Below are 26,524 nucleotides of genomic sequence, written 5' to 3' on the forward strand. Positions count from 1 at the left end.
ATTCTATCTGGTTCTCAGCCAAATATAAGAAGTACAATTTTTCCAAATTCTCAGTTTTCTTTGTCTATCTTTTTAATTTCATTTTATCTAAGATTTTAATTTATTAGTTTTTAAATTAGTCGATATTAGAAAAGATGGAAAATGTGTGAGGAAACAATTCTTCAGATTTAAACTACCTAATCTGTTATAGAAACTTAACATTTTGTCAGGACATTATCATAAACTTATATAGGAACGGCTAAAACACTCACGTACATATGTAATACATTTGTTTTATAAATACATATTTTAACTTACTAAGACTATAAACCTGAGGATTATATCCTGAGGGTATGCTGGTTTCTATAGATTCACATCTAATTGGGCAGCTTCTATAAAAAACGATATCGGATTTACAATATATTTGGTATTGTACTGTCAAACAAATCTACATAGAAGCTGTTGAGATTTTCTTGTCTTTTACAAACAAACTCCTTGGTCGTGACACAAACAGGCTGACCACCGTCGAAATAACTAGTATTATATTTAATTCCTAAGCCTTTTATTTCGCCTAACAAATCTCTTAAACAAGCGCATTGCCACGGATTGTGATTGAAGTAGAAAACTTTCAAAGCGGCTCTTGCATTTTTCTGTTGCTTGCAGAAATTCCGTTGCAGATAAGTCAGTTTATTGTGTGATAAATTCAAATTATTTAAATCAGTTCTCTTAAATAAATCATCCTGTATCACAGTGATCTTATTACGAGACAAATCTAGTAAAGACAATTTGTATGTAGAACTAAATAGGCCAGTAGGAATAGTTAATAAACGATTTTTCTTTAGAGTAAGAAATTTTAATTCTTTCAAGGTTTTAAATGAATTTTCATCTATGTACTCAATACGGTTAAAGGATAGATTTAGTAAAAATAATTTTTCAAAGTTCTGAAATGCATCTTCATCTATTTTATGTATTCGATTCTTTTTTAAATTTAAAATTATTAATGTCTTTAAATCAGCTGTCTTTAGAAATGTAGGATATTCACTAAGATGGCAATTCTTTAGTTCTATAATTGATAATTTTTTTAATGAACTTAACAAATTGTTGGGAGATTCCGACATATCGTTTGCTGAAAAACGTAAGCTTGATATCTCAACAATATTCGTAAAAACGTCAGGATTCCAATTTTTTCCCGCTAAAACGTTAGATGAAACATCTAAATATTTCAAATCCACCAACATATCGAATATTCCTACTTCGAGGTTATAAAATAGATTACTATTTAAATTAAGCCTTTTTAATTTATGATTAAATCGAAATAAATCAACTGGCAAATCCTCTAGGAAATTATCAGCTAGATTTAATTCTTCTAATTCAGTCAGATAATCGAAAGTGCCATCTATTATTTGGACTATATAATTTGTTGATAAATCTAGCTTTTTTAATAATGGCAACACTTCGAAAGCGTCCGGGTCTATTACTCCTAGCTTACAGGCGGCCAATAAAAGTGTCGTTGCGTTTTTAAAATCCGCCATTTTATCTCTTTGTACAACATTTCCATTGAAAGAAGTGTCATTGCTACTGCAACTAATGACTTTACTATCAACATCATTATCAATTTCACACGTAAATTCTGAAGATACGTCTTTCAATGCAGATATATATAAAAAAATAATCCAAATGTTGATCCTTCTTGCCGCCATTTCTGTAATAATAAAAGAGTACAATTGTATTATAATATGGGTACAGCAGACGAATCATTACTTGCGTATACGTTGCCTACCTTTAATCGACGGTGGAGGAGATGCACAAAAGGTATTTAGCACGTGGGCATGTTATAGGCTACGTCGTGGCCGACCGCTAGTTAGTTATAATGGCACAATTGAAGACTTTGGTCATTCACTTATCACTAAGTTAGAGTAAATAAGCTTTTTACTTTGATACTCTTCCGTAAATTATTGATGAAGAATTAAGATTATTAAAAGGTATCAATTCGAGATTACATCGATTCAAAACTCGTTTTCATCATCGTAATATTGCGTTTTCCTTAAAGTTTTTTTAAGGTCAAATACGATCAAATTCTTTTGCGTGTATTTCTTACACTAAAAGAATATTTAAAATTAGAATACTTATTTAGAGATTCTATGATACGTCATAATTTGATAGATAATCTTTCTCAGGTAACAATGTAGTGAATAAAAACTCGGGGGCAATAATCCTAACCTAAAAGTTGCTGAATGTTAAAAGCGAAGATATAAATCTAGTAGGTACAATAAAAAAACATTAGATCAAAAAAATTAAATCCAATTAAGTATATTTACTTACATTATGTCGTTCGATTTCATCAATGCTTTCTATTTTATTTAAGTCCTTATGAATATAACTGTGATATATGCGCTTTTGGCTACCTATTTTGTTGTGCCTAATTTCAAACCACAAAACAGTTGTTATTTCACAAATTTCGTAAATAAACGCAAAACACGTTTAAAGTCGTCCTGATTTCTTGCTGTGCTCGCTCGATACGAAGACGTCCATCTTGTTTCAATAATAATAAACAAGTAGCACATTTAGAAAAATCAGCTATTAACTTTTATCTAATGTACAAGTAAGTTGTTACTCTATTCTACGCTTGTCTATATTATTATATGTGCTTTACTGAAATTATTAAATTACGATTAAATAACAGCAGATGCGATAATTTCGAGGTTATCACAAAACAACAAATGTGGAATTTGCAAGATTTTTATTTTTATTTGAGTAATCAATATATGTATTTTGAGCATATGAAAACTTGTTTACATTAATATGTAAGTGTTAAGTGAATACTACTTTAGCAGACATAAAATTTTGATATTCATTTCCGACAGGCGCTTGAAAAACATTTTAAAACTGATCGAAAATTTTGTTTGTTTTGCACTTGTATGTGGACAAGTTATATCGCAGGGACGGATTTGATAATAAGTACGTCATTTTTATAAAAAATTCCAATTAATTAATGAATCATTTTTACAGATAAAAATATGTAAATGAATACAGCAATAAGAGTAGTCGTGTCATTGATTTTAATAACTGTTGCTAATGGAAATCTTAAATACAAGGATAAAAACCGACGTTATGTTAACTGTACACAGGAAGATAACGATGAAGCAAATGGCAACTATATTCTACCAAAAGGCGTTGTCTCAGGCAAAGTGCGAGGATACAGCTTTGAAATTAATAACTGCAAGATATCAGACAAAGAGACAGATTTGATAATTCACTATCACGATGAAAATTACTTAACAGAAATTCCTCCATTCGCGATGACTGACAATTATAAAAATCTTCTACAGTTGAGTCTCAACAAAAATCATATCATTAGAATTTACGATTTTAATACATTTAACAATTTTTCTCTTCAAACTCTTTTCATTAAAGGTCGATTGCTCCCTATATATAAAAAAATAGTTTAGGAGTATCATGGATGTGTATGGAAGATTTATCGATGCAAAAATGGTGTAAATACCAGAATAGTATCGATTAGGAATCCGTAGTCTCTACACATTTAAGTTTTAGACAAGATTATGCTGTTTTTATTCTATTAAAAATAGAGATATCAATATATATAGCATATAATTATATAAATATATTATATAAATTGTAGGGGGAAGTCCCCTAGTGGCGGACACCTAAGGTTATTTATAAATAAAATAAAAAATATTTTACGAAATGTTTATTAAATTATGATTTATGTTAGATAACAAAGTTAGAAATCAAATTAAATTAACAAAAATGCAACCTCTGCTAAAATATAATTAATACTATCAATCAAACTTTGGTAACAAAAAATATAATTTTAAAAAGTGGCACCTAGTACCGGACGAATATTTGTGCCATACCCCTAGCACCGGACATTTCAAAATAACCTGCATCGATCACATATGTAGCCATCTCCACACTCTGGAATGTCTGCACATGCTTCATGTACCCACCCACGACAGGATGAGCACTGGATCCAGTCTTCGTCAGTGTCTTCTAAGCAAACTACGCAAATTGTTATGTTTGTGTTAGATGTTTCAGTTAATGGTCGTACTTCACTTCCTTTCTTTCCTTTAGGTTTCACGTTTGTCGCTTCTTTTCCCTTGTCTACGCTCTTTCCTTTAGTTTTAATTCCTTTGGTTTGCTTTCCTTTACCTCCCATTGCTACTTCAAACTTAGATTTTATTTCCTCCTTTTTATCTTTCATGTTCTTTTCATTTTCTTTTTCTTCTGCCAGTTTTTTGTATGGCGATGAAGTTAAAATTTCACTTCGTTCACTCTTTCTTTTTCGAGCTGCTGTTCGTTTTTTTGCTGCGTCAGGCAACGGTGATAAGTTATGGATTAGTATCTGAACAAGATCGGGAGCAGAACTTGTCGACGGTTTGGGACTTGTGGTTATAGGCTCACTAATAGATTGTTCAGATTCTTTCATTTGCTCTTCTATGATTGAGTTTGATATCACGACAGCTTGTTCGTTGTTTAGTGCGTTCGATGAAGTTTCTGTTTGTTCTAGTGGTATATTGGTCATATCTGCAGCCAAATAATCTAGGTCAGAAAATAAATGTCTGTCAAATGGATGGATTCCAGTGCATTTGAATCCAGATACTGCAATATCCAATCGAGCTACTTTTATAAATGCTTCTTTGACCAAACCAGCAATGTCGTAATCCGTTATCCGACATCCAGCATTTGTTCTCATCCACAAGTCGCATTGTTGGCTGTATGCATCTTTAAATGGCTTCATAAATGTCCTGTCCAGAGGCTGGAGCTTGTGTGTAGTGTGTGGTGGTGAACTCATCAAGTGAATATGATTTTCTCTGCAAAAATTGATTACCGCCAATGTCTTGTGGCTGCAATGGCCATCCAGTAGAAGCAGCACAGGGTTCTCTTTGGTTGGTTGCGTGTGTTTGACGAATATTCTTAAATATTGTAAAAAAAGTCACTATTCATCCACCCTTTTGGCTGGGCCACACCGATGCTCTCAGCTGGAGCATTCATCATAAGCCTTTCATTCATTCTTTGCCTAGGAAATACGAAAAATGGGGGTATGTAGTGACCGTTAGCACTCATACAGAACAAAACTGTGATGTTTTTGCCTCTCTCAGCAGAAGTGAGCTTACCTACTTGACGGATGGCTTTCGGAGCGAGAACTTTTTGATGTTTGTGCACGCAACTGACACCAGTTTCATCACAGTTATAAATTCTTGAGGGTGTGAATTTGTACTGTTTCATCAGCTTTTCAAGGTTGTCGTAGAATAGATCCACTTGTGGTTTGTTAAATCCTACGGCGCGCATCATGCTTGTCGATTCCGGTGCTCTCAACGAAATTTCAGAATGCCTTTTCATGAAGTCGTAGTAAAAATGTTTACCAGCACTGCCTTTTTCTTTATTAAATCGATGAGGAATCTTCATGACTTCAGCTAAGTCGTATGCTAATTTTAGAAACTCCTTTTTCATGAGCGGCATGCATCTATTCGATAAATCTTTAATGTGATCCACCAAGACTTGTTCATACTCTGCTGAGAAGGTGCTAGTGAACCTACCTAACTTTGGTTTCATTGTTACTTCTTCTCCTCGATTTAGGGCCTTTATTTTATCATGTTTAGTGCTTTTAGGAATATTGTATTGCATTGCAGCTTGTCTTACACTCAGTTCTTTTGACATAACCTTATCAATAGCAGTTTGTAAGCTCTGTGGCTCCCAGAATCCTTTCTTTTTCTTCTCTTCCATTTTAATTATCTTTTTTCTTCTATACTCTAAAACAAAATTAAATAATTAGAATAAATGACGTAAATTCTCACAAGAAATATCAATATGTTTACTGTCCGGCGCTAAGGGACGACTTAGTGTCCGGTGCTAAGGGACAGACATTTTCGTTCATTAGGTGGTACCTACTAAAACTGTTTAAAAGATCTAATAATATTCTACCATTTTACGGATAACAATCAAGTACTACTTTTATCTTTGAATACCACTCAAATGTCAATGCATAAATATACTAGAATTACTTACATTGATATTTAGGTGACGCCGTGATTTTGCGCCTAAAACAGCAAACGGCTGCTCCCGCCGTGGCCGTGTGCGTCACTGGCGAGGCGCGGCGCGTGATCCTGTACCTGTGTGCCCCCCGCGCCCCTTTCACTTGTATTTTGAAATAAAAAGATTTATACTCGCTTAAATAGTACGAGTGTCCGGCGCTAGGTGCCGTCCGGCGTTACGAGACTTCCCCCTAAGTAATGTACTACCAGCTACATAAATAGATCGACTCCAGGAAGAATCACGAAAGCGGACGTAAAACACACAAACATTTTTGTCTTTTCATGTGTTAATCAACCTTGTTACTTCTTATACTAACGCCTCGAAGCGAAGTTGACTTATAATTTAAGTCACGTTAAGAAACGTCATATAATAGGAATCATTAAAAGGCATACGTAATTGAAGATTGCTAATATTTTTGGTTGATTTTAAAGCAGACATTTTATGACAATAATTAATCACTGCAATTCTGATAATTTTGATTCTATGCATTGTTCTTTATTATTGTAAGCATGGTTTAAATTCTTATGTGTTACTTAGCTTACCTAAGTGAATGTTAATTTTTTTTTTAATTTGGCTTGATTGAGCAAAGGAGTTCCCTTATGTCATCATACTTTGTGAAAACAATAGATTTAATTAAATTTAGAATAAACAATTAAAAAGTTTTAATTATAATTAATTAGGTTTTTTTTCAAAGTAACTAAAGTTTAACAAAATATTTTAAACTAAATGAATAAACGTAGAGTATTATAAATATAATTTATTAAACTAAACACTTTTAAAATAAATATGCTAATTTATTCCGACTTGTCGTCGACTTTGGTAACTGATTGTTCACTTTGTTGCGTTCTATCATTATTTGTGACGTCATCGAAATCGTTCATTCTCAACAACGTTGTTTGAACATCATTTGTATTAAAACTCATTGAATCTTCAATATTATTAACATTATTATCTTCTACATTATTAGTTACATTTCTAGATATATCCAGCTCACTCTTCAACTGCTGCACGGCTTGTATGACTTCATTCTGAAAGCTCATGTTTAATTTATACAGTTGCTCGGAATGTTCCTTCTCTCGACGGATTTCATTCCTCAAATGCGTATCTTTAAATTTTTCGTACTCAGTCATCACTCGTACTTTAGATTCGTAAGCATGTTGTACCATTGATACTAATGCAAACAATTTTTCAATAACTTTATTTTTAACCTCTTCGGATATATTAGGATCGGATTCCAAGTCTGATTTGGCGTCTAGTGCTAAGTCGTTAGCTGATGATGGGTATCCGAGAAGTGATTTAGAATTTGACCCGTTCCCGTATTTGGTCGGTACACTTTCTACTTTCGATGCTTTCTCCTTTTCCACCTTTTTGGAAGTGAACGCACCGTGGGTCACTACTTCTGTGAACACGCCCGAGCTCGGTTTGTTCGACTGGTACTCCGCTGTCTTCTTATTTATCTTCTGTAGAAGTTCATTGTTCTTTTCCTTCTGTATATCATAATTTGTCTTCTGTAGAACTTCCTCATGGACTATTGCGGTCCCATCTGGTTCTTTATCCTTCTGGAAAGGACTGCCGATCCTCTTGCTGAAATTTGTAACGGTTAACTTTGACATTTTTCGACCTTACAAGGAATTAACGGTATAGGGTCGTTGTTAATGTGTCAATGAACTATTCCTTGTCACGAGCACATATTCTGTGCGACCTGTGCGATGACGATGGAGGAACTAAGCGGCCACATAATTGAATGGTTGGCTTACCTTTCGCAGTGTGGGTTTCGCTCCATAGTTTTGGCTCGTTGGTGGCTTCCTAGGCGTGGCAATGAATGTATGATCAGCGGACAGCGTGGGCTAGAATGCAGTTTGCATTGAGATCCGTCATCAACTGTTTAATCAGGTGTTTGTTCGGCAAACAGTTTTAACGATAGCGGGATGATGTAAGCCGGCGCGTGCACACTGACGCCTTTTAACAAAAGAACTGCGTTAATTCATGTTTACTTTATACTTGCCAGATGCGAACTAATGTTATCGAAATTGAATATGATTATTACAGTAAAAAAAATGTTATGACAAATAATGGTATTTCTAAATTATTATAGCTAATGGAAAACAATTTATCATGCTTTGAATTTTATTTTGAAACTTGAAGACTTAAAATTGGTTGGTACAATCCGACAAAAAAGTATTTTTGTACATGTATTTCGACAGTGGAAACCCGTGGATATACTTCCATCAATGTACACTACGCTTATCGCATTTCCAATTTTCAGCGGCGCCGCTAAAATAGCATTGAAATCTTTTAAACACAATTTAAGAAAAAATTACTTTATTTCAATGGTATACGGTTGAAATAACACTAGCAAAATTTTTCTTATAAATGAATTGATATCATTCAGGGTCAGTAAACTTTGTATTATAATTACAAGCGTTCACTGATCAAATTATTACGCACTTATCTCCATACAGTTAACTAATACATACAATATACAGTGGAACCTGGATAAATGAGAGTCCGGACCGAGATATTTTTCTCGCTTAAAGAGTTCTACTAACCCGAACTCGCATATGGAGGTCGTCTGTCGGTATCGGAAAATGACTCTCGCTTATAGAAGTTTATCGCTTAACCAAGTTCAACTGTAATTAGATTGTTTGGGTTCATTGCACATTCGGACAAAAGATAAACTGCTCAAAAATTCGACAGACACGTTCCGAACTAGGGGTTCCTACCCGAAGTTAGGGGCGTCTAGGCCTTAGTACGGATTGGGTGATTTTATACGTCTTTGAATTTCTTCGCAGATATATACAGGTTACATCATGATGTCTTCCTTCACCGTAAGAACATCAGATAAATGTATAAATGTGGATCGAAGACGGGCATTTATCAAAATTAAATCGTCACTTTAAATGTCCAACAGAACAAAACCTTGATAAAGCTTACACAAAACGTGACTTGAATACGAAATAATCAAAAAGAATTTGTACGATTTACTCTCGTCCTAAAAACAATCACACAATTGTCTCGTCTTTTGCAAATAACAGATTTTACTTTCTGTAACACATTCCGTACTTAAACTTTCATTGAAGATTTTTAAACAATGCACTTTTGAGTCGATCTATACTCAAATCTAGATTATTTGATTTTATGCAACGTAGTAAAAACTAATGAACTGAAATAAAATAGTAGTAATCTGTTGCCCAACAACATGCCCATAGTAATTGAAGATATTCTTTTTAAAAAGCAGTCAACAGCCATTTTTTATATTGGATCCAACTGTACCATGGATATCAAGTGTTCTAACCATTAATAAATTTTTAGTTTCTTACTTTTATCTATAACACGGACTTGCCCGCGACTTCGTCCGCGCGGAATAAAATAAAATCTGATAATAAACTATGTCAACCTTGGATTGTGTAGCTTCCAAACAATGAAAGAATTTTTCAAATCAGTTTCTGAGCAATTTCAATGCAAAGAAACAAATCTTACCATTTTTAGCCGACTTCAAAAAGAAGGAGGTTATCAATTCGACTGTTTTTTTTTTTCTATGTGTGTATGAAACTCCGCCCCTGGTGGTCTGATTTTGATAAAAATTATTTTAATCGAAAGGAAGTGCTTACAGATGGGTCCTATTTTTTTATCTAATATATAAAATTCTCGTGTCACAGTTTTCGTTCCCGTACTCCTCCGAAACGGCTTGACCGATTCTCATGAAATTTTGTGAGCATATTCAGTAGGTCTGAGAATCGGCCAACATCTATTTTTCATTTTTTTTAACTGCGCGCGGACGGAGTCGCGGGCGACAGCTAGTTTTTTTATAATATTAGTATTGGATAGCTATCGCGTGACACTTTGTCCACGGGGAATTAAAAAGAAAATGAATACTGAGTAAAAGCCTATGCGCTATTTCGAAGTCTACTTTTGTTAAAAATTTCATACACATCTAGCCGATGTTTTCAAACTATTTTCCAATCATTTGTTCTCTGTACTTTACTAGTCTATATATATAAAAGAAAGTCGTGTTAGTTACACTATTTATAACTCAAGAATGGCTGAATCGATTTGACTGAAAATTGGTGGGCAGGTAGCTTAGAGCCAGGAAACGGACATAGGATAATTTTACCCCGTTTTCTATTTTTTGTTCCGCGCGGACGGAGTCGCGGGTAAAAGCTAGTATATATCTATATATATAAAAGAAAGTTGTGTTAGTTACGCCATTTATAACTCAAGAACGGCTGAATCGATTTGACTGAAAATTGGTGGGCAGGTAGCTTAGAGCCAGGAAACGGACATAGGATAATTTTTACCCCGTTTTCTATTTTTTGTTCCGCGCGGACGGAGTCGCGGGTAAAAGCTAGTTAGTAATAAAAATCCTACAGCACTTACGTTTGAAGGTGTTGTTAATATGTAGAAATTTTACGAGTACGTTACTTTACCCAATACATGACACTCATTAATAAATAATTAAAGTATTGAATTGTAAAACAATCACTTTCACCGATAGCGGAACTATACGTACAGCCTTTGCATTTGTATTCCTAACGAGTAGGGATCACAAATAATCGAGGTCTTGATAACACGTTATGTTGAATCTATGTCACATTAAATTACATTTGTACACTTACTAGTTAATACAAAGTTCTAGAAGGAATGCTATCAAAGCATAGTTATCTATTGTAAAACTCTACTTCATGGAAATATGTCACAATAATGTCTTTTGATACAGATGCTTATAGTCATCTAATATATAAAATTCTCGTGTCGCGGTGTTTGTGGTTAAACTCCTCCGAAACGGCTTGACCGATTCTCATGAAATTTTGTGAGCATATTCAGTAGGTCTGAGAATCGGCCAACATCTATTTTTCATACATTTAGTTTATTTTAACTGCGCGAGGACGGAGTCGCGGGCGACAGCTAGTTTTTCTTATAAATATTATAAATACAAAAAAAATAATAAAAATGCGAAATTTACGCGACGAAGACCTTCATAAGGCTGTAATCACAGACTTATTAAAAACAGACTTCTTTTTATTATCAATTAGCTATCGCCCGCGACTATGTCCTTAAAAAAAAATCTTAATAAGTAGCCTATGTATTATTCCAGACTATGTACTACAACCGTGCCAAATTTCATCAAGATCCGTTGAGCCGTTCTGGAGATACCTTCAAACAAACATCCATTCATCTAAACATTCGGAATTATAATATTAGTAAGTTTTAACACTGAAACTTTTCAACATAAATCCATAGGTCATAAATGATGTTATCAGCCAATAACATGTGTAAATATAATTTCTCATTTCCATTGAATTTGGCTTTAAATGAAATTTATAACAGAAATAGGCTGCATTCCGGAATAACAAAGCCTACTTTTTTAATTGCATGCGGACGAAGATTCGGGCATCAGTTATTGAGAGAATAATAAAGTCATTTTAAATCACGGATCATATTTTGATTAATATGAATAATATGATTAAAAGGAACAGTATTACTTTAAATATATTATTTAACTCAAAAGGAAGACTTAAAGGTAAACAGAATCCATTATATATTATATACTACCTGGTAAGTTACCAGATAATGCCGCGAAATTCAAACTGAAATGTTAGCCAGTCCGAATACAATACGACGCAAAATAATACTCTATGGTATAACTCGATAACGTAATATAGAGGAAACTTTGTTGATTAATATAAGTGCCATTTTATTGAATACGCAAATAATTTCTTTAACAAGTTGTGAAAATACTCAAAATTTAATTTCATTATAATGTATACAATTGCAAGTATATAATCAGAAATTGTTTATCTTTAGCCCAATAAAATTATCTTAATAAGTTGGGCCCAGTCTAAGTCTTGTTAACTCTGTTTTTTTCAATGGAAATGACAAAGATGAAAATGTGTTTTTGTACATGAGTTTTATACGTTAATTACTATAAAATGCAGATGTAATATTGCAAAGAGATACGATATGAATAACCTTTACCATCTTAAAAGTGTTTTCTACCAAATTAATAAATACTATATCTAATGGTCATTATTTTTATCTTAGAGGTGACAAGAACAATCATGGCATTTTGCGTAATTATGTATGCAAACGACGCGTCGCCTAGTCTTCTCCCCCATATCAAATGCCAAGCCACCTCGCAGTCTTACCTCTCGCTCTAACAATACGGAAAAACAATTCAACTGACAAGGACAAACTAACTGGATCAAGATTCTAACGAATCAGGGTACGGTGTCACAAACAACAGAAAAGGTGTTCAGTCATCAACGATTCTAAAACGCACATCAGAGGAACATCGACATTAGAACTTAAGACGTTTTACGCACAAAGTAACAAAGAGGATTCGTATCGAATAGCTTTCCCTTACACTTTGATCCTGTTCATTCCGAAACAACTTAACCGACGCCATCGGCTCGTACGATGAAAGACAATGCGTACCGGAACCTCGGACTACGTGCTGAATTTGAAATAGCTGTATAAAAACCGACGGCCAGTTCTCGAATCTATCACAATCTCACCAGCTGTCGTCCAGTAAACAACAGGAAGGTCAAAGAATTATATATTAAGAAAATGACGTCAGCTAAAGTAGTGTGTCTGGTCGCACTGGCGCTGTTCGGGAGCGCCGCGGCCCAGCCCTCGAAGCCCGCTTTCTGGAAGGGCACCCCCATGGACAGCATGGTCGAGGAGATGAGGTCCGGATGTGCGGAGGGATCTGACCCCACCGCGTGCATCAAATATAAGGTCATGTCTCTCTTAGACAGCATCTTCAAGAAGGACTCTTTCCAGGTACTTAATCTTCAACATTGTCAATTGAATTCTTTCAAATGTACATGTAATCTTATTAATGATCTGTGTTATTAGATTTCTGACGCAGTCGAAGTGACCAAGAACGGTGCCGGCAACGACTTCAGCGGCCGCTCCTCTGGCGACTTCCTCGACGGCATCGAGAACTACATCCAGTCCCATGACGTCACTTTCCAGCTGCCCATCGCCGACACCAAAGTGACCGTCAGCCCGAGGAACCTGGACAATGATGAATTGAGCCTCAACATTAAGTTCAACAAGGAAGGCGCGCGCTCAGTCGGAGAGGCCCGCAAGGCTAAGCTCAAGAAGATCATTGTCCCCATCCTGGTGTTCGTGCTCCTGAAGGCTATGACCCTCATTCCTCTCGCCATCGGTGTCCTCGGTCTGAAGGCCTGGAATGCTCTGCAGCTCTCCTTCTTCTCTTTCGTTGTCTCCGTCGCTCTCGCTATCTTCCAACTGTGCAAGAAGGTAACTATTAATTAATCAAAAATCTACATATTTTTTTTTATAAAATACTCCTTAAACTGTGACTGATGCACCTTTTTCTAAGTATTCTTTATTGCTATAGTAAAATTCAAATTTTTATTCGCACCCTTTTTATGCACAACAATAATCAGCGCACTTCATTTCCATAATAGCAAATTAATAATACGTGTATTGACTAACATTACACTTCGTTTATGTCCGCTAACATTGTAGTTTACCCAGATTGCGGCGGACAACTCGCACCCGCAGATCGCGGCCCATGGACCCTGGGACGCTGCTTACGCCGCCACCCGCCGCCGTAGAGACGCCGAACCTCAGGACCTGGCTCAAGAACTTGCATACAACGCTTACCAATAAACACCAAAACTATCGTAATCCGAACTAACGACCAAATGTGACCTTAAACCGTTCCAAGATGGCTGCCCGCTCGATTTTGAATTTCGAACACGGTTTTCCGAACGGAAACTAGAACCAAATAGAAAATGGTTTCACCGCGAAACTATGTACGTGTAAATACTGTGTAATACTATTTATTTATTTTTGTGTGTATGTTTGTGTGTGAATGTGTTGTAAGAATGTTATTTATTTTTTTTTTGTTTAAATAAATCACTGATTAATAATGTCTTGTTTTTTAATTGTTTATTCCCTGTTAATTATATAAAATAAAATGTCTTATTAATATTTATTTATTTTTCTCGTAACATAACTTGTGTATAGAGTATGTAGTATGAAGTATATACATACAAATATTTTGGATTAAATAAAATGTTAACACATCATTAAACATCTATTTATAAGCTTCTAAAGTTATTAATTGAGTTGTAACAATAGCATACAAAATTAAAATTCAATGTTACAATTAAAAAAAAAACAATTATTTAAATGTAAACACTATTAAAAACATTTCCTTTCACTTTGATTTACTTCACTATTTTTTTAATTAAAAATAATTTTAACATAAACATCAAATATCAATCATATATTTAATTCTTGTTTAATTTTAAATCGTATAAAGTAGCATTTAAATCTAGGCTATAGAAATTATGTTAATCGTGACAACGAAAGTTCGCAAGACACTTCCGTGACTCCTGTCCTGCATAATAAATACTCTTCGTATAGAAATACATTTTTAAACAGGATACCAACAGGAAAAGGAGTTAGAAAGTTTTTGACGTATAAAATCGTCATACATTTAAGTAATGAGAGAAATTTATATCATTAATTTATGTTCAGTCAAAGAATAAAAAAAAATCCCGAATTTTTTTTAATTACTTTTTTTTAAATTAATGTTTTTAAATTTACTTTAATTGTAAAGTAAATTGTCATCATAAGAGTTGTATGTCGTATATAAGTTGCTATGACAATTGTTCAACTTAATTGCACTATATCAAATGAGATTTCAACAAAATGGGTAGCAAATAAAAGTCCTCCACTGCGTATACCCTCATCAGTTAAACAAGTCTAATTTTTTTTCTTTAGGATTGAAATAAAAAACAAGTTCGATATTCAAATGGTCTTAGATTGTTTTAGTTAGTCTATTTTAATTATTAGTTACGTTGGTTCTACGAAATGCTACGAAATGAAAATATCGTAGCATAGAAAAAGTTGACTTATATTTTAAAAGTTCAATAAACTTTTAAAATAATAGAATTAAATGAAATACTTACCAAGGAAATCTGAACCTAAATTTCCTAAAAACCTAAAACCTAAAAACCTGATTTTCTATAAAATTAAAAGTGACTATACGTTGACAAGCTATTACAAAATGCTTTCTATTTAATTAAGATGTTGAATGTTTCATACTTACTTCTATATTAACAATTTTTGTTTAAAATGTTGTCGTTTTGTTCGTAAGAAACGGGATTCTTACCACGATTAGGCTGTTTGAGCTCCCGATATTTTTCGGCACAGTTGCATGCGCCACATTGCAGACAGCCTCGGTGGCTCAGGGGTTAAGCACTTGACTTGCAATCTGCAGGTCCAGGGTTCGAATCCCGCCATGTACCAATGTGTTTTTCGATTTTCGATTTACATATGTACATTTATCCGACGTTCTTACGGTGAAGGAAAACATCGTGATGCAACCTGCACATATCTGAGAAGAAATTCAATGATATGTGTGAAGTCAACCCGCACTTGGCCAGCGTGGTTGACTATGGCCTAGTCACCCCTAACTTGGGGTAGGCTCCGAGCCCCTCAGTGGGGACGTATAGTGAGCTGATGATGATGCATGTGCCATGTTCACGGGTTGACTTTACGAACAGTATATTAGTAAAAACCACGAAAGTCTGAAGTTATATATCGTCGTTTTGCCAATACCAACCAAAGTATCTTTCTTAAAAGGTCTGATTTTTCCAATCTAATGTTCAAACTGAAATATTTCCTTATCCCATTTTACAGTTCGTGAGCTTTAATGCAAAGGTTTAATTTAAAAAAATAAGTAAATCTTTTCTAACTTTAACAAATTAAATAATAGTGACATCTGTTGACAAAGTAATAAAACTATATTCCGTATTATGGATTAGCTGCGGATTGAGCCAAGAAAACAAACATGGAAATAAACTTGCTAAGTTAGTTTAATTTGATGTCGCTGTAGTCAACTGTTTAAGCGAACATAAAAGATAAAGATAGCTTTATTTTCCCTTAACACATATTACATATTATAATTACATATTATTAAACTTAATTTTGCGAACAATAAACTATTACTAGTAAAATAATGCTAATATTAACTAACAATGAGAAATGCGTTAGTTTTGTTAGTTTCCGTATATGCTAAACTTATTATTTAAAATTAGTATGGTTAGTGTGAGTTTTTCTCCTTGATCTTCTGTGTAATGGCCGTCTATAGCGGTGAAAGCCTCCTCCAGATTCTTCCAAGTCTTCTTGTCCGATGTTAGTCCTCATCGATAACAAAAGTGAACATAACTTAGTATAAAACAATAAAAAAGTAAACAATAAAACTTTGGATTTTGTGAATAACTTAATTTTACATGACGTGCTGTTTACGGCTAATATTGTTATGTACCTTATATTTTTTGTTTGTACCTAAATTGAAGAAGTACATAAACATATTGTATATAGTTTCATATCAATATAATTGATAATTTTTTTATTTGTCCTGAAATGTTCTTTATATTCGAAAATGAACTAATAACAAAGAGAAAGTTGAAAAATATTTTCAAAACAAATAACTAATAATTAATACTGGACCTAATATCAAACCTGAGGCACTCCTCATTTGAATTCAGTCAATACCCTCAGGATGCAGTCTATGGCCATCTAGTATCGCCTTCCTTACCCTCCTGACCTACTAGAAGGTACGTTAGCACGGATAGTTTGCCCTACTGCGGATTACTACGGCGCTATATCATACAAACTGTATCAAACGCCTTTGATAAAACTATTGTATCTTATACCAATGTCATAAAGTTTAATTTCCAATAAAATCGTGTATATAACTGCAATTTTATATTGTTTATTTCTTCGGATGTGTTCGAATCTATCGAGAATTCGACTGAATATGTTTTTGCATGTGAATCACGCGCTCAAGTGTAAGCGGGCGGACTGTTATGCGCCAGTTGTTACCTAATATGGCTGATGGTATGTTATGGAATAGAAAATGTCATGTTTAATTTGATTTTAACATAGTTTTTCGCATACAATTTCGTCTAACTTCTGTTAGCTCATATAATTTTTTCATGCATTAATTGCTTTATGAAGACGTGAAGGGCAAAAATTACTCAACACTTTACTTGTAAAGTGACATTAAAAATGATCTGAATACAAGAAATAAAGGGTCTACACATATTCTGCTGCTATATTAATATTATAAAACATATAAGAAGTACTTTAATTCATACTTTTTTTCCCTTGACCTTTTTGCAAACCCTTACATCTACGCATAAATGCGTATTGTTTATAGTTATTTTTTAGAATTACCAAAAATATCGTTAGTGTAAAGGTCTTTCGCCGTCCTTCTGGGTATGACCCAAACAATGCTAAATAATTATTAAATTTCAAAGCTATGATTCCATTTCATAGACAAACATATAGAAGTCAAACGGAAGTGAAATAGTAATTTCACAATCCGGACATGACAGCTAATGCAAATGGCGGCCGAACGCGAGTCGAATTCAATATGGCGGACAACCCTTATTGCATAATGTAGCGGAGAGACACGACAGCTTTTTGCAAAACAAACGTCGTTTTCACTTTCCGAGAACACGATGTTCATATAATTGTTATAAGAGACACTTTGATACTACACTAAAAAAAGATTAGCTTTACATATTATCACCATCAGCCAATATATTTATCTTTTTCAAAGCAATATTCGTTTTTCAATTTGTCTAATGTCTGTTATAATTTCATCATCATCTCCCTGGCCTTTTCCCACTCACATGGGTTCGGCATTTTATAAACCTTAAAATTTTGGATTAAGTTTTTACGACCTGTCTCCATTCCTACTTGGGAGGACTTTCTTAAAATTAAATATAATATAAACTAAATAATTCAATAATGTCTGTTATGATTTATTATCCGTAATTATTTAAACAATTCTTTGAATTATTTTTCCAAATTCTACCTACATATGTATTTACAACAACTTGATGATTTAAATCCGACTCAATTATTCCATTAACATCCTATTTTTTTTAATATCTTTCACACAACCAATTACTATACCTTCTGTTCAGAATAGCCTTGTAGAATATGTCCAATTCCAATATAATATAAATATAAACTTGTATATAAATAGCAGGTTACGTTGATTATGTTGACTTAATACCTTGGTTGAATGTTTTTTAAAAACAATTGAATTCTACCAGCAGAATCAAAGCTGCCAGTCTAAGGAACTTGTTTAAGGTTAATTCACTTGTCACTGTTATATAAAAAAAACAATGAATAGTGATTGATTACTATGTACAATGTGACAGTGAGAGCTTGTCTGTAGTGCATGCTAAATGACCAGCCTACTGATTTATTACATACCGCTTTATTGACCAAATTTGTTACAAAACCAATTGACATATACTTAAAGGTACTACCGAAGTACTCGTACCTACTTACAAGAATTAAAAACTATTGTTATCTTTGTTTTTTTTTAATTAGAAGGATGTCTATTTTTGATATTCTGCTAGATGTTGAACAATGTGTTCTGACAGTGGAAATGCACGTTAAAACCTACTCGTGTTATTTATTTATTACACTATTTTGTATACTACACCATGCCTAAGTAAGATAAAAAATATGCTATTTTAGTTATTATTTTAAACCATATTTGAAATGGAATTATTATTTGAAAACAAGCTTTTATTATATCCTTGTTAATTAAAAGAACTATGAATTTTTCAAAAGATAAACTTCTCGTTAAGACGATTCAAACGAGCTCATACTTGATTAGATTGTGTTCTTTACGAAGTCTTTATTGCCACCTTCCAGCTCATTGATCAAAACAGTACCATGTCATAATAATGTTGTAGTGTCACGTCATTTACACATCTATCCAAAATTTCAGGTCAATCGATAACCGGGAATTGGATCAAATTTAATCAAGATTTGATGACAAATATCGGGACAGTTGAAACTAAATAAAAGTTTTTAAACCCCTTTTTTAATAATACATGTCACCGTTTAACAAACAGTTATAAACCAAATAAAAACAAACCTTTACGTAACGTTAAGTGTCTTAGTTTACGTATTTATTTGTAATACACATGTGATTAGAATTTATAACATAGTTATTGATTTTTAAAGTATTTTTGTTTAAGACTTAGATTAACCGATGCAGTATTACTAAAACTTTTAAATAACTACCACAATAATCGATTTAAGAAGGAACTTTTTAACAAATTGTAACGAATTTCACGGAAAGCTTTTGAACTTTTGAGATTTTACTTACATGTTTATAAACATTATAATGTTTCGTGAATATTGTTTATTTAATATTATTTATTGATATTAATATAGCTCGGTCACTCTCACCTCCAGGACTTTCTTAAACGAAATTAAATACTTTGCCAAGTATGAAAGGCGTTTGTATGCGGCGCATGCGCGGCGGCCGCGTGCCTCGACGCCCAAAGGATCAACTATAAATACCAAGCCCATTCAAAAATTAAATCATTGTTGTTCCATTACCCGCCGCGTCGAACGCACAATTAAAAACTAATGACAGAGTGATTACCGCGAAAATGAAGTGCCTTTACATACTCGTGGCTTCAGCGGCCCTGGTTCACGGTTACGCCATCAAGGATAATGAAATTGAAACGACCCGGTTGAAAACAAGTGACGATCTTCTGGACAGTGTGATCAGTGATTGTTTCGAAGCCGAATCTCCGATGTCCTGTCTCAAAGTGAAAGTTCTCTCTTTCCTCGATACAAAACTGGGATTCAGCAGCGAATCGGCGCGGGCTCTCGACGATAAAAACATCGATAAAGTCATCTTCGACAGGGTCGGAAGAATCTTGAACAGCAACGAGTTCAGATTCCAATTGCCCGAGTTTCTTTTCCAGAGCGCAGAAGTCACCTATCGAGCTGATAGAGGATTGGATGTTGAGTTTCCCGATGAAAAATCAGGAAACGGCGAAGGTATTTTCGACTAATTGATGGTATTTTTGTTCGGTATTAAATTTTACTTACTAGAACCTTCTTTCAGCTCGAGGCCTCTTGAAGAAGAAGCTGCTGTTGCCAGTACTCCTTCTATTGAAGCTCAAGCTGAAGGCTCTAATGCCCATCCTGGTCACCATCGTCGGCATCAAAGCGGTTAAGGCGCTCATTCTTAGTAAACTGGCTATCACTTTAGTCCTTGGCTTCCTCATCTACAACCTGCTGATGAAGAAAGGAGGTAATAATACCAACAATCTTACTCAAAATATTTTCACAAGTATTTTGACTAGCATTAATTTTTATTTCTCGTTTATAGGCATGCCAATGATGATGATGACTCCAACAGAAGCGCCCCCTGCGCCTCAATACGGACCCCCAGCTGCACAATACGGACCCCCTTCAACTCCAGCAGCCCCTCAGGATTCTTACAACCCTCAATGGGAGCCGTCCAGCTCTGGACCGTACTCACGAGTCTGGGACCCATCACAACTTGCTTACAGCTCGTACTATCCTGGTGATTCAAATGCCTCTGCTTCGTCCAACCAATCACCGAGTTACTCCAGCGTAGCGTCGATTTCTTCATCATCATCATCGTCTTCATCACCCACCTACTGAACTAAATCTACCTCTACATAACACGAAATGTACATAGTGATCGCACTCAATCGTGCTAGTGCTTAGAAACTAGTTATTTATTGTCAGTATTTATTGATTATTATTTATTGTACACAATAAAACGGACTGTTGTTGAAAATTAAAATTTATTTACAAAGAATAAAAATTGACCCTTAAATAAATAAATAAAAATGCTAACTTAAATAGCAAAAGACAATTAGCTAAGTTCAGATTAATGCTTGGGGCCATTTGGTTAAATGTGAGCTCCCACTAATTTACATCTTACTAATATTATAAATGCGACAGTTTAGATGTATGTTTGTTCGAAGGTATCTCCGGAACGGCTGAACGGATTTTAATGTAATTCGGCACAGATGTAGAACACATTTTGAAAGAAAACATAGGCTACTTATTTTTTTCACGCGGACGGAGTTGTGGGTTACAGCCAGTATATAATAAAACAAAAATGAATTCGTTCATATAGTCATTTATTTTAAGATTTGAATACAATTTTACCAGAAGGATAGAGAAAGATTCGTCGAAAGTGTTTAAAGTTGTACAATAGTGTGGAAAAGTGGAAAAATATTAAAACTACAAATATTACAGTATTATTGTCGCCTGTATGGTTTATATTATAATTCAAACGTTTTAAAATGTTAGAGTAACGTTATTTTATCATTTAAAAATATTTAAAATACAAATATAATCAGTTGGAACATATAACAATTAAATATGAAACAAAATTACAAATAAGTTCAGACTGCGACGGAGAGAACAGATTTTTTACATAATTGAAACAAGGTTTAATCACGTCTTTTTTGCGCTTGCTTTTAATAATAAAGATGTGCAAAGTAAAATTAAACCCTGTTTTAATCTCATAACGCTAATTTGTAATGCGACAAAAAATCTGCTCTACTCTCCGCCCCAGTCTGAAACGCACCCTAGAAAATGTCCCTAATTTTCGCAACAAATTTTGAAGCTAAATTCAAAATCTACTAGCCTTCTAGTTATTTTAAAAAAATGGGACCCATCTGCAAGCACTTGCTTTCCATTAAAATAATTTTTATCAAAATCGGACCACCAGGGGCGGAGTTTCGCGGTTACACAAATAAAAAACAGTGGAATTAGTAACCTTATTATTTTTGAAGTCGGCCAAAAAGTAATAAACGATAGTCATTTTTTCACGGAATTCCCAGTGCCGTAACATCAACAGAACATATAATTTTTAAAATATGTTATTTTACTTTACTTTTGGAACTTATTTATTAAGTAATCATAGTTAGAATATAGCGCGAAGATATAGTTTCAAAAGTGCAACAATTAGTTATATAATAATATAGTATATAGTTATATCTAAATACAGTATAAATAACTCTATATACATAGGAGTCTAGGGTCAACTTTCACTAAACAGGTACTATTTTCAGGAATTACTAACAGCTGTATTAAAATGTACTGAAAATATTTTTTTTTTACACAATTAAATAAAATAAATTATAATTAAAGCTACATTCGATAGAAGTCTACCATAATGTATTCTTTTATCGAATGGTAACCTATTTGGTTTATTAAGCTTAATTTCTACCCAAAGGTTGTCTTGTAGAGATCGCTGCTTAACGATAAGACCGCCTTTAGTGAAAATCCTGATGTACTTTCTTTTTTTGTAACTCTATGATAGTGCACAATAAAGTATATTTGTATTTTGTATCTGTATAAAGTAGAAAATAATACCAAAACAAATATTTTACATACATTTTATTACAGCATAAATTCGAATCTTTGTAAAAACTAGTTAAGAATGGTCGATTCACATCGTCTTGTTTTTTTCAATCTTAAATAATTAAGATTAATTTAAAAGTTTTGATTATTTAAAAGCTGAAGTCTCGTTAAAGTCGTGCCATTAAGGGTTGGTTTCTAAGACCAAAGTCTCTATTTAAAAATATATCGTCATCACTGTCCATTATCTTCGACAAAACAGCGATAGCAATACTTTATAAAGGGAGATACTGGTCTCAGAAACCTACGGTTAATAAATAAAAGTTGAGCGTTGGTGTAATTTTTACTTCTGAATATTAAATTCTGACAACGTACTTATATGAAAACATATTTTATTATGTTTTATTCTTTAAAGACTGACAATTATGAAAATATGTTTTTATACAAGTTTGTGACAGTGAAAACACATACGTACACAGTACGGTCAATCAGTCAAATACGTTGAGTACATATTTCAGTCGATTATTACAGTCTTAAATATGGCTTAATATAAGGCTTTTTTTAAATTAAATATCATTTTGTACTAATGGTGCGATGTATTATAGAACTGGTGAGTTTTAACTACCATAGCACATGTGTAACAACACTATTTCTCTCTCTTTATTTTTAAATTGAATAACAGAGATAGCAACTGTAACACAGATGCTTCATTACTGCAAATTCGACGTAAAAAAGCGTTTATAAACAAAAATATAAAGGCACACACTCACTCGACTTTTAACTTCAGACATTAGTGTGAATGATAGTAATTTTTTTAGATGACGTAATCGACCTGAATTCCACGGACGTGGCTCTTGTATACATATTGTTGTCTCTATTTTATATATGTAAATGTAAGGGATAGACAAGACAATATGCAATACAATGGGGAGAAAATCTGAAAGCTCTAAGTAGGTGGCGCTAGTGTCAAGAGTGAGCTGTCATCCATCTATCATCTGTCAAATTTGTTATACGTCATTAAAGCGATTAAAAACATGTACTCCTTTAATTTTATGAACTTTTAAAAATTACTTATTATATACTAATTTTGAATTTTTTGAGTGAAATTTGACGAAACTCGTATCTATGACTGTAGTCCACAGTGTACTTTGTATATAAAATAAAGTGTTAGCTGTGGTATATTTGCTATTTCCACTCCGATCATGCTGACATCTATAGTAAGCAAAAGGCAGTTTTTCTCCCTATCGTTATTGAAGTGAAATTCTGTTGTAAATGATCTCAGTGTGTTTTGTTGTATAAACAATTCATAGGAGCATAATATCTACATTGGAAAGGTTAAAGCTATTATTTCACAGCCTTTGACTCTAAAGGAGTGCTTTTTACATATTTATATAGCTCAAACAACTAGTTTTTCTATTATTATAATGTTTAGAATAGTTTTGAAGTGTAGTATGTTTTAAATAAAAATGTGCATGCACCATGTGACCTCATAGTGGTCAGTAAAAGAGGTGTTTTTTATCTGAATATATCAGTTCAAAAGAACAATATCCAAGCAACTATTTTAGTTTAGAATCTGTTCTTTTGTAGCAGTTTTTGACAGATCGAGGTTATTGACGGGCACATTTTTATTTGAAACCCATAATACAAGGCTAATAGCATATTTTAACAAACAATAACAATAATAATTATATTTTCTCTACTGAGATTAGTATCGTAAACCTGATATTGTATTGTTTATTAAATTATGCCTTTTTCGAAGTTGAAATTGGAATTCAGCATAAAGTGTGAATAGATACGCGTCACATATTTCATAAAAATTTTGAATTTAAAAATCTAAACCTAAGTATATTAAATATTTTAATCAATAACCATTAAATGGCATTTATTTTTTTACAATTTGATTTTATCAATCAATACTCCCGTTATTGTCGTCGGTTATGTGTATTTTTAATCTTTAAAAAAAGTAAAAAAAACTACACCTTTTTAAAACGACTGTCATCTGTCTAATCTGCCAGTTACACTTAATTCCTAATTAACACCTTAAGAAATATACTTAAAATTATATAAGATAATCTATATTTAATATAACAATATTTTTTACGAATAATAAAAACGATGACAACATATAATATCAACACAGGAATCAGATTCATTTAACCTTCCAAGAATAAAATAATAAACTTGCCATAGATAAGGTACTTGTCATGGGTAAGTTTTATTATATGAAGTAGTCATGGGTAAGTCAAATAAAATTGATGACATTAAGTTCAGCTCACTGTTCACATGTGTGAAGCAGATCAACGAACTGGATTTCAACTCAGCTCAATTTGTACCAGCATAGAGTTGTTATAGAGCATAGAGAGGTCTGCTTGTTTAGCTGCAGCTCAATGTTCTACCTGAACTTTAGAACTGGTTCGGAGCTGACATTTCACATGTCTATAAGATACTAATTAAAATCATAGAGAATAAAATCAGGTGTGTAATGATTTTGAGGCTATTTTTTCTCATTTTCTAATATTCATTCGACAAATGTCTTTTTTACACTTATTTTTGAGGAATTGTTATAAATCCCTTAATTTTGGTAAAATTTAATTGCATGTTTAATTTTAACTTTTTTAATTACCAATACTTATTGATTTGGCAGTGAATATTTTTTTCAGGAATTTTGCAAAATGGCTAAGGAAAATTATAGCAATTTGGACGGTTTGCTCTTTTATTTTCCCGCCATAAATATTGATTCATAATTTTGAAAAAAATTGTTACAATACTTAATCTAAATTACATTCTTACTGATATTGGTGAAAATTATATAAACTAGCCATAAAATAATATGAATTCATCCATTATTCAATGGTATAAAAAAAGGAAAAAAATAAAAAAACGATAAGTAAAAAAAAACATTTACTATTAAATAAACACAAGTCTAAGTTGAAAAAGAAAACATAATACACACAAAAACAAATTTGTTCATGATTTAATGAAGTCCACATTAAAACTCTTTGTTTGAGTAAAAAAAGACAGGCCAGTAACAAAATATGGCTTATCTTTTTGAAAAAATTATGTCATGTTTCAAATTTTAGAAATGATTGAGTACTTAAATGTTCTTGAATTAAATTTTCGTAGTAATTACGTAATAAATGATTAAAAAAGTTGTTAATTTGTTAATGTTTCAGTCTGTCAAACAAAATTGTAAAATATTAACTACATGTTTATGACGACTCAAGTTTTACTTTATTGAGCATTTTAAAATAACTTTAAAGGATATGAACAACAATTTAAGAGTCATTTCCATCACATTAAACAATTTTTTCAACAAACAGCAATCAAGTAGCAATAATCAACAAATTCATAGACAAAAAAAAGAACTATGCCTTTACAATGCAAATCGTATGATCTGTGGTTGTTATAAAATCCCTTTTGAAGCTTAGTATTTATAATTTTAAAGCTACTAAAACTTGTAATAGTCTCCAGAGTCTATTTCTTTGGTGGAAAGTTACATTAGTTGATGTCAAATAATTGAATTTCTGTCAAAAAATTAACAAAAAAAAAACAAATTAATACCATAGCATAGAACTATGGATCTTTCCACTATAATATATTCACTTTTTTTTCCATAATAAAGCAATTAAGGAAACGGCCATAGTCATAGTAATCCCACTAGTGTTTTTTTTTAATATTTCATATATAGTACCAAAAAAATAGAAGAAAAATCTCACACTCAAATCAAATCACAATTTAAAACTCGTAATAATAATCAAACTAACATGATTTTATTGATTTCTATTATATATAAATAATATAATTTAAGTTTTACCATAATTTATAACATTTGATATGGCAACACTGTTTTTTCTGTAATGTTTGCATTGAATAAGCTCCAAAACTACTGAATCAATTAAAAAAAAATACTATTGGGAAGCTAAGCTATCCCGGGAGGCAAAGGCTAGATTTTTTTTTCAATTCCGCGCAGAAGAAGTAGGCAGGTAAGTGCTTAACTAAATTCAGATTAACCACAAGAAGTAATGAATTTTAAAGTCTGTTAGCAAAAATTGAATCGTCATTCCAAAATTAAACTAGTCAAAGTTAGAACTAAAAAAAAACCTATTTATTTTATCTGTGCATAATTCAGCAATCGTATTGCAGTCTATGTTACTTATTTCTATAACTTTATCAGCACTTTGGATAAACTTTATGAATAAATTTCTTAAAACACTAATCATAACATTGCAAATTTTCACTACCAAAATATTTATCATATTGCCAT

General features: G+C 32.9%; 5 protein-coding genes and 1 long non-coding RNA gene across 8 annotated transcripts; 2 read left to right on the forward strand and 4 right to left on the reverse strand.

The window, feature by feature from the left end:
- Positions 1-392: 392 nt before the first annotated feature.
- LOC106715552 (toll-like receptor Tollo) lies at positions 393-1,511 on the reverse strand. Its single transcript, XM_014508868.2, has one exon. It carries the CDS (start codon positions 1,509-1,511, stop codon positions 393-395), a length of 1,119 nt encoding a protein of 372 aa, XP_014364354.2.
- A 12-nt stretch (positions 1,512-1,523) lies between these two features.
- LOC123722379 lies at positions 1,524-2,378 on the reverse strand. The gene is made up of 2 exons (XR_006756478.1): positions 2,302-2,378; positions 1,524-1,681 (listed from the first exon to the last, which is right to left on the reverse strand). It is a non-coding gene; the product is annotated as an uncharacterized LOC123722379 (long non-coding RNA).
- A 1,381-nt stretch (positions 2,379-3,759) lies between these two features.
- LOC106708676 lies at positions 3,760-6,220 on the reverse strand. Of its 2 annotated transcripts, none has more exons than XM_045684000.1 (2): positions 6,007-6,220; positions 3,760-5,750 (listed from the first exon to the last, which is right to left on the reverse strand). In XM_045684000.1, exon 2 carries the CDS (start codon positions 4,790-4,792, stop codon positions 3,872-3,874), a length of 921 nt encoding a protein of 306 aa, XP_045539956.1. In that variant the 5' UTR covers positions 4,793-5,750; positions 6,007-6,220; the 3' UTR covers positions 3,760-3,871. The 2 variants fall into 2 exon arrangements, with proteins under 2 accessions (XP_045539956.1, XP_045539957.1); XM_045684001.1 differs by having other exon boundaries at positions 4,095-5,750.
- A 607-nt stretch (positions 6,221-6,827) lies between these two features.
- On the reverse strand, positions 6,828-8,028 carry LOC106715546. The gene is made up of 2 exons (XM_014508857.2): positions 7,791-8,028; positions 6,828-7,617 (listed from the first exon to the last, which is right to left on the reverse strand). The coding sequence occupies exons 1-2, from the start codon at positions 7,814-7,816 to the stop codon at positions 6,828-6,830; spliced, it is 816 nt and encodes a 271-aa protein (XP_014364343.2). The 5' UTR covers positions 7,817-8,028.
- A 4,485-nt stretch (positions 8,029-12,513) lies between these two features.
- LOC106715899 lies at positions 12,514-13,695 on the forward strand. Of its 2 annotated transcripts, none has more exons than XM_014509268.2 (3): positions 12,514-12,816; positions 12,892-13,302; positions 13,534-13,695. In XM_014509268.2, the coding sequence occupies exons 1-3, from the start codon at positions 12,601-12,603 to the stop codon at positions 13,675-13,677; spliced, it is 771 nt and encodes a 256-aa protein (XP_014364754.1). In that variant the 5' UTR covers positions 12,514-12,600; the 3' UTR covers positions 13,678-13,695. The 2 variants fall into 2 exon arrangements, with proteins under 2 accessions (XP_014364754.1, XP_014364762.1); XM_014509276.2 differs by having other exon boundaries at positions 12,515-12,816; positions 13,543-13,695.
- A 5,735-nt stretch (positions 13,696-19,430) lies between these two features.
- LOC106715915 lies at positions 19,431-20,677 on the forward strand. The gene is made up of 3 exons (XM_014509288.2): positions 19,431-19,911; positions 19,979-20,167; positions 20,246-20,677. Exons 1-3 carry the CDS (start codon positions 19,515-19,517, stop codon positions 20,542-20,544), a joined length of 885 nt encoding a protein of 294 aa, XP_014364774.1. The 5' UTR covers positions 19,431-19,514; the 3' UTR covers positions 20,545-20,677.
- Positions 20,678-26,524: the final 5,847 nt, after the last annotated feature.

The sequence above is a fragment of the Papilio machaon genome, chromosome 24, assembly GCF_912999745.1.
Source record: "Papilio machaon chromosome 24, ilPapMach1.1, whole genome shotgun sequence".
In the NCBI taxonomy this organism is placed as follows: domain Eukaryota; kingdom Metazoa; phylum Arthropoda; class Insecta; order Lepidoptera; family Papilionidae; genus Papilio; species Papilio machaon.

What these genes read in the sequence shown, in the direction of transcription:
- LOC106715552 (XM_014508868.2), bottom strand. Translation starts at nt 1,511, where the DNA reads ATGGCGGATTTTAAAAACGCAACGACACTTTTATTGGCCGCCTGTAAG.
- LOC106708676 (XM_045684000.1), bottom strand. Translation starts at nt 4,792, where the DNA reads ATGAGTTCACCACCACACACTACACACAAGCTCCAGCCTCTGGACAGG.
- LOC106715546 (XM_014508857.2), bottom strand. Translation starts at nt 7,816, where the DNA reads ATGGAGCGAAACCCACACTGCGAAAG. An exon ending in CGAAACCCACACTGCGAAAG is followed by an intron (nt 7,618 to 7,790) that starts GTAAGCCAACCA and finishes TACAAATTTCAG; the next exon opens with CAAGAGGATCGGCAGTCCTT.
- LOC106715899 (XM_014509268.2), top strand. Translation starts at nt 12,601, where the DNA reads ATGACGTCAGCTAAAGTAGTGTGTCTGGTCGCACTGGCGCTGTTCGGG. An exon ending in TCAAGAAGGACTCTTTCCAG is followed by an intron (nt 12,817 to 12,891) that starts GTACTTAATCTT and finishes CTGTGTTATTAG; the next exon opens with ATTTCTGACGCAGTCGAAGT. An exon ending in TCTTCCAACTGTGCAAGAAG is followed by an intron (nt 13,303 to 13,533) that starts GTAACTATTAAT and finishes CTAACATTGTAG; the next exon opens with TTTACCCAGATTGCGGCGGA.
- LOC106715915 (XM_014509288.2), top strand. Translation starts at nt 19,515, where the DNA reads ATGAAGTGCCTTTACATACTCGTGGCTTCAGCGGCCCTGGTTCACGGT. An exon ending in AAAATCAGGAAACGGCGAAG is followed by an intron (nt 19,912 to 19,978) that starts GTATTTTCGACT and finishes ACCTTCTTTCAG; the next exon opens with CTCGAGGCCTCTTGAAGAAG. An exon ending in CCTGCTGATGAAGAAAGGAG is followed by an intron (nt 20,168 to 20,245) that starts GTAATAATACCA and finishes TCTCGTTTATAG; the next exon opens with GCATGCCAATGATGATGATG.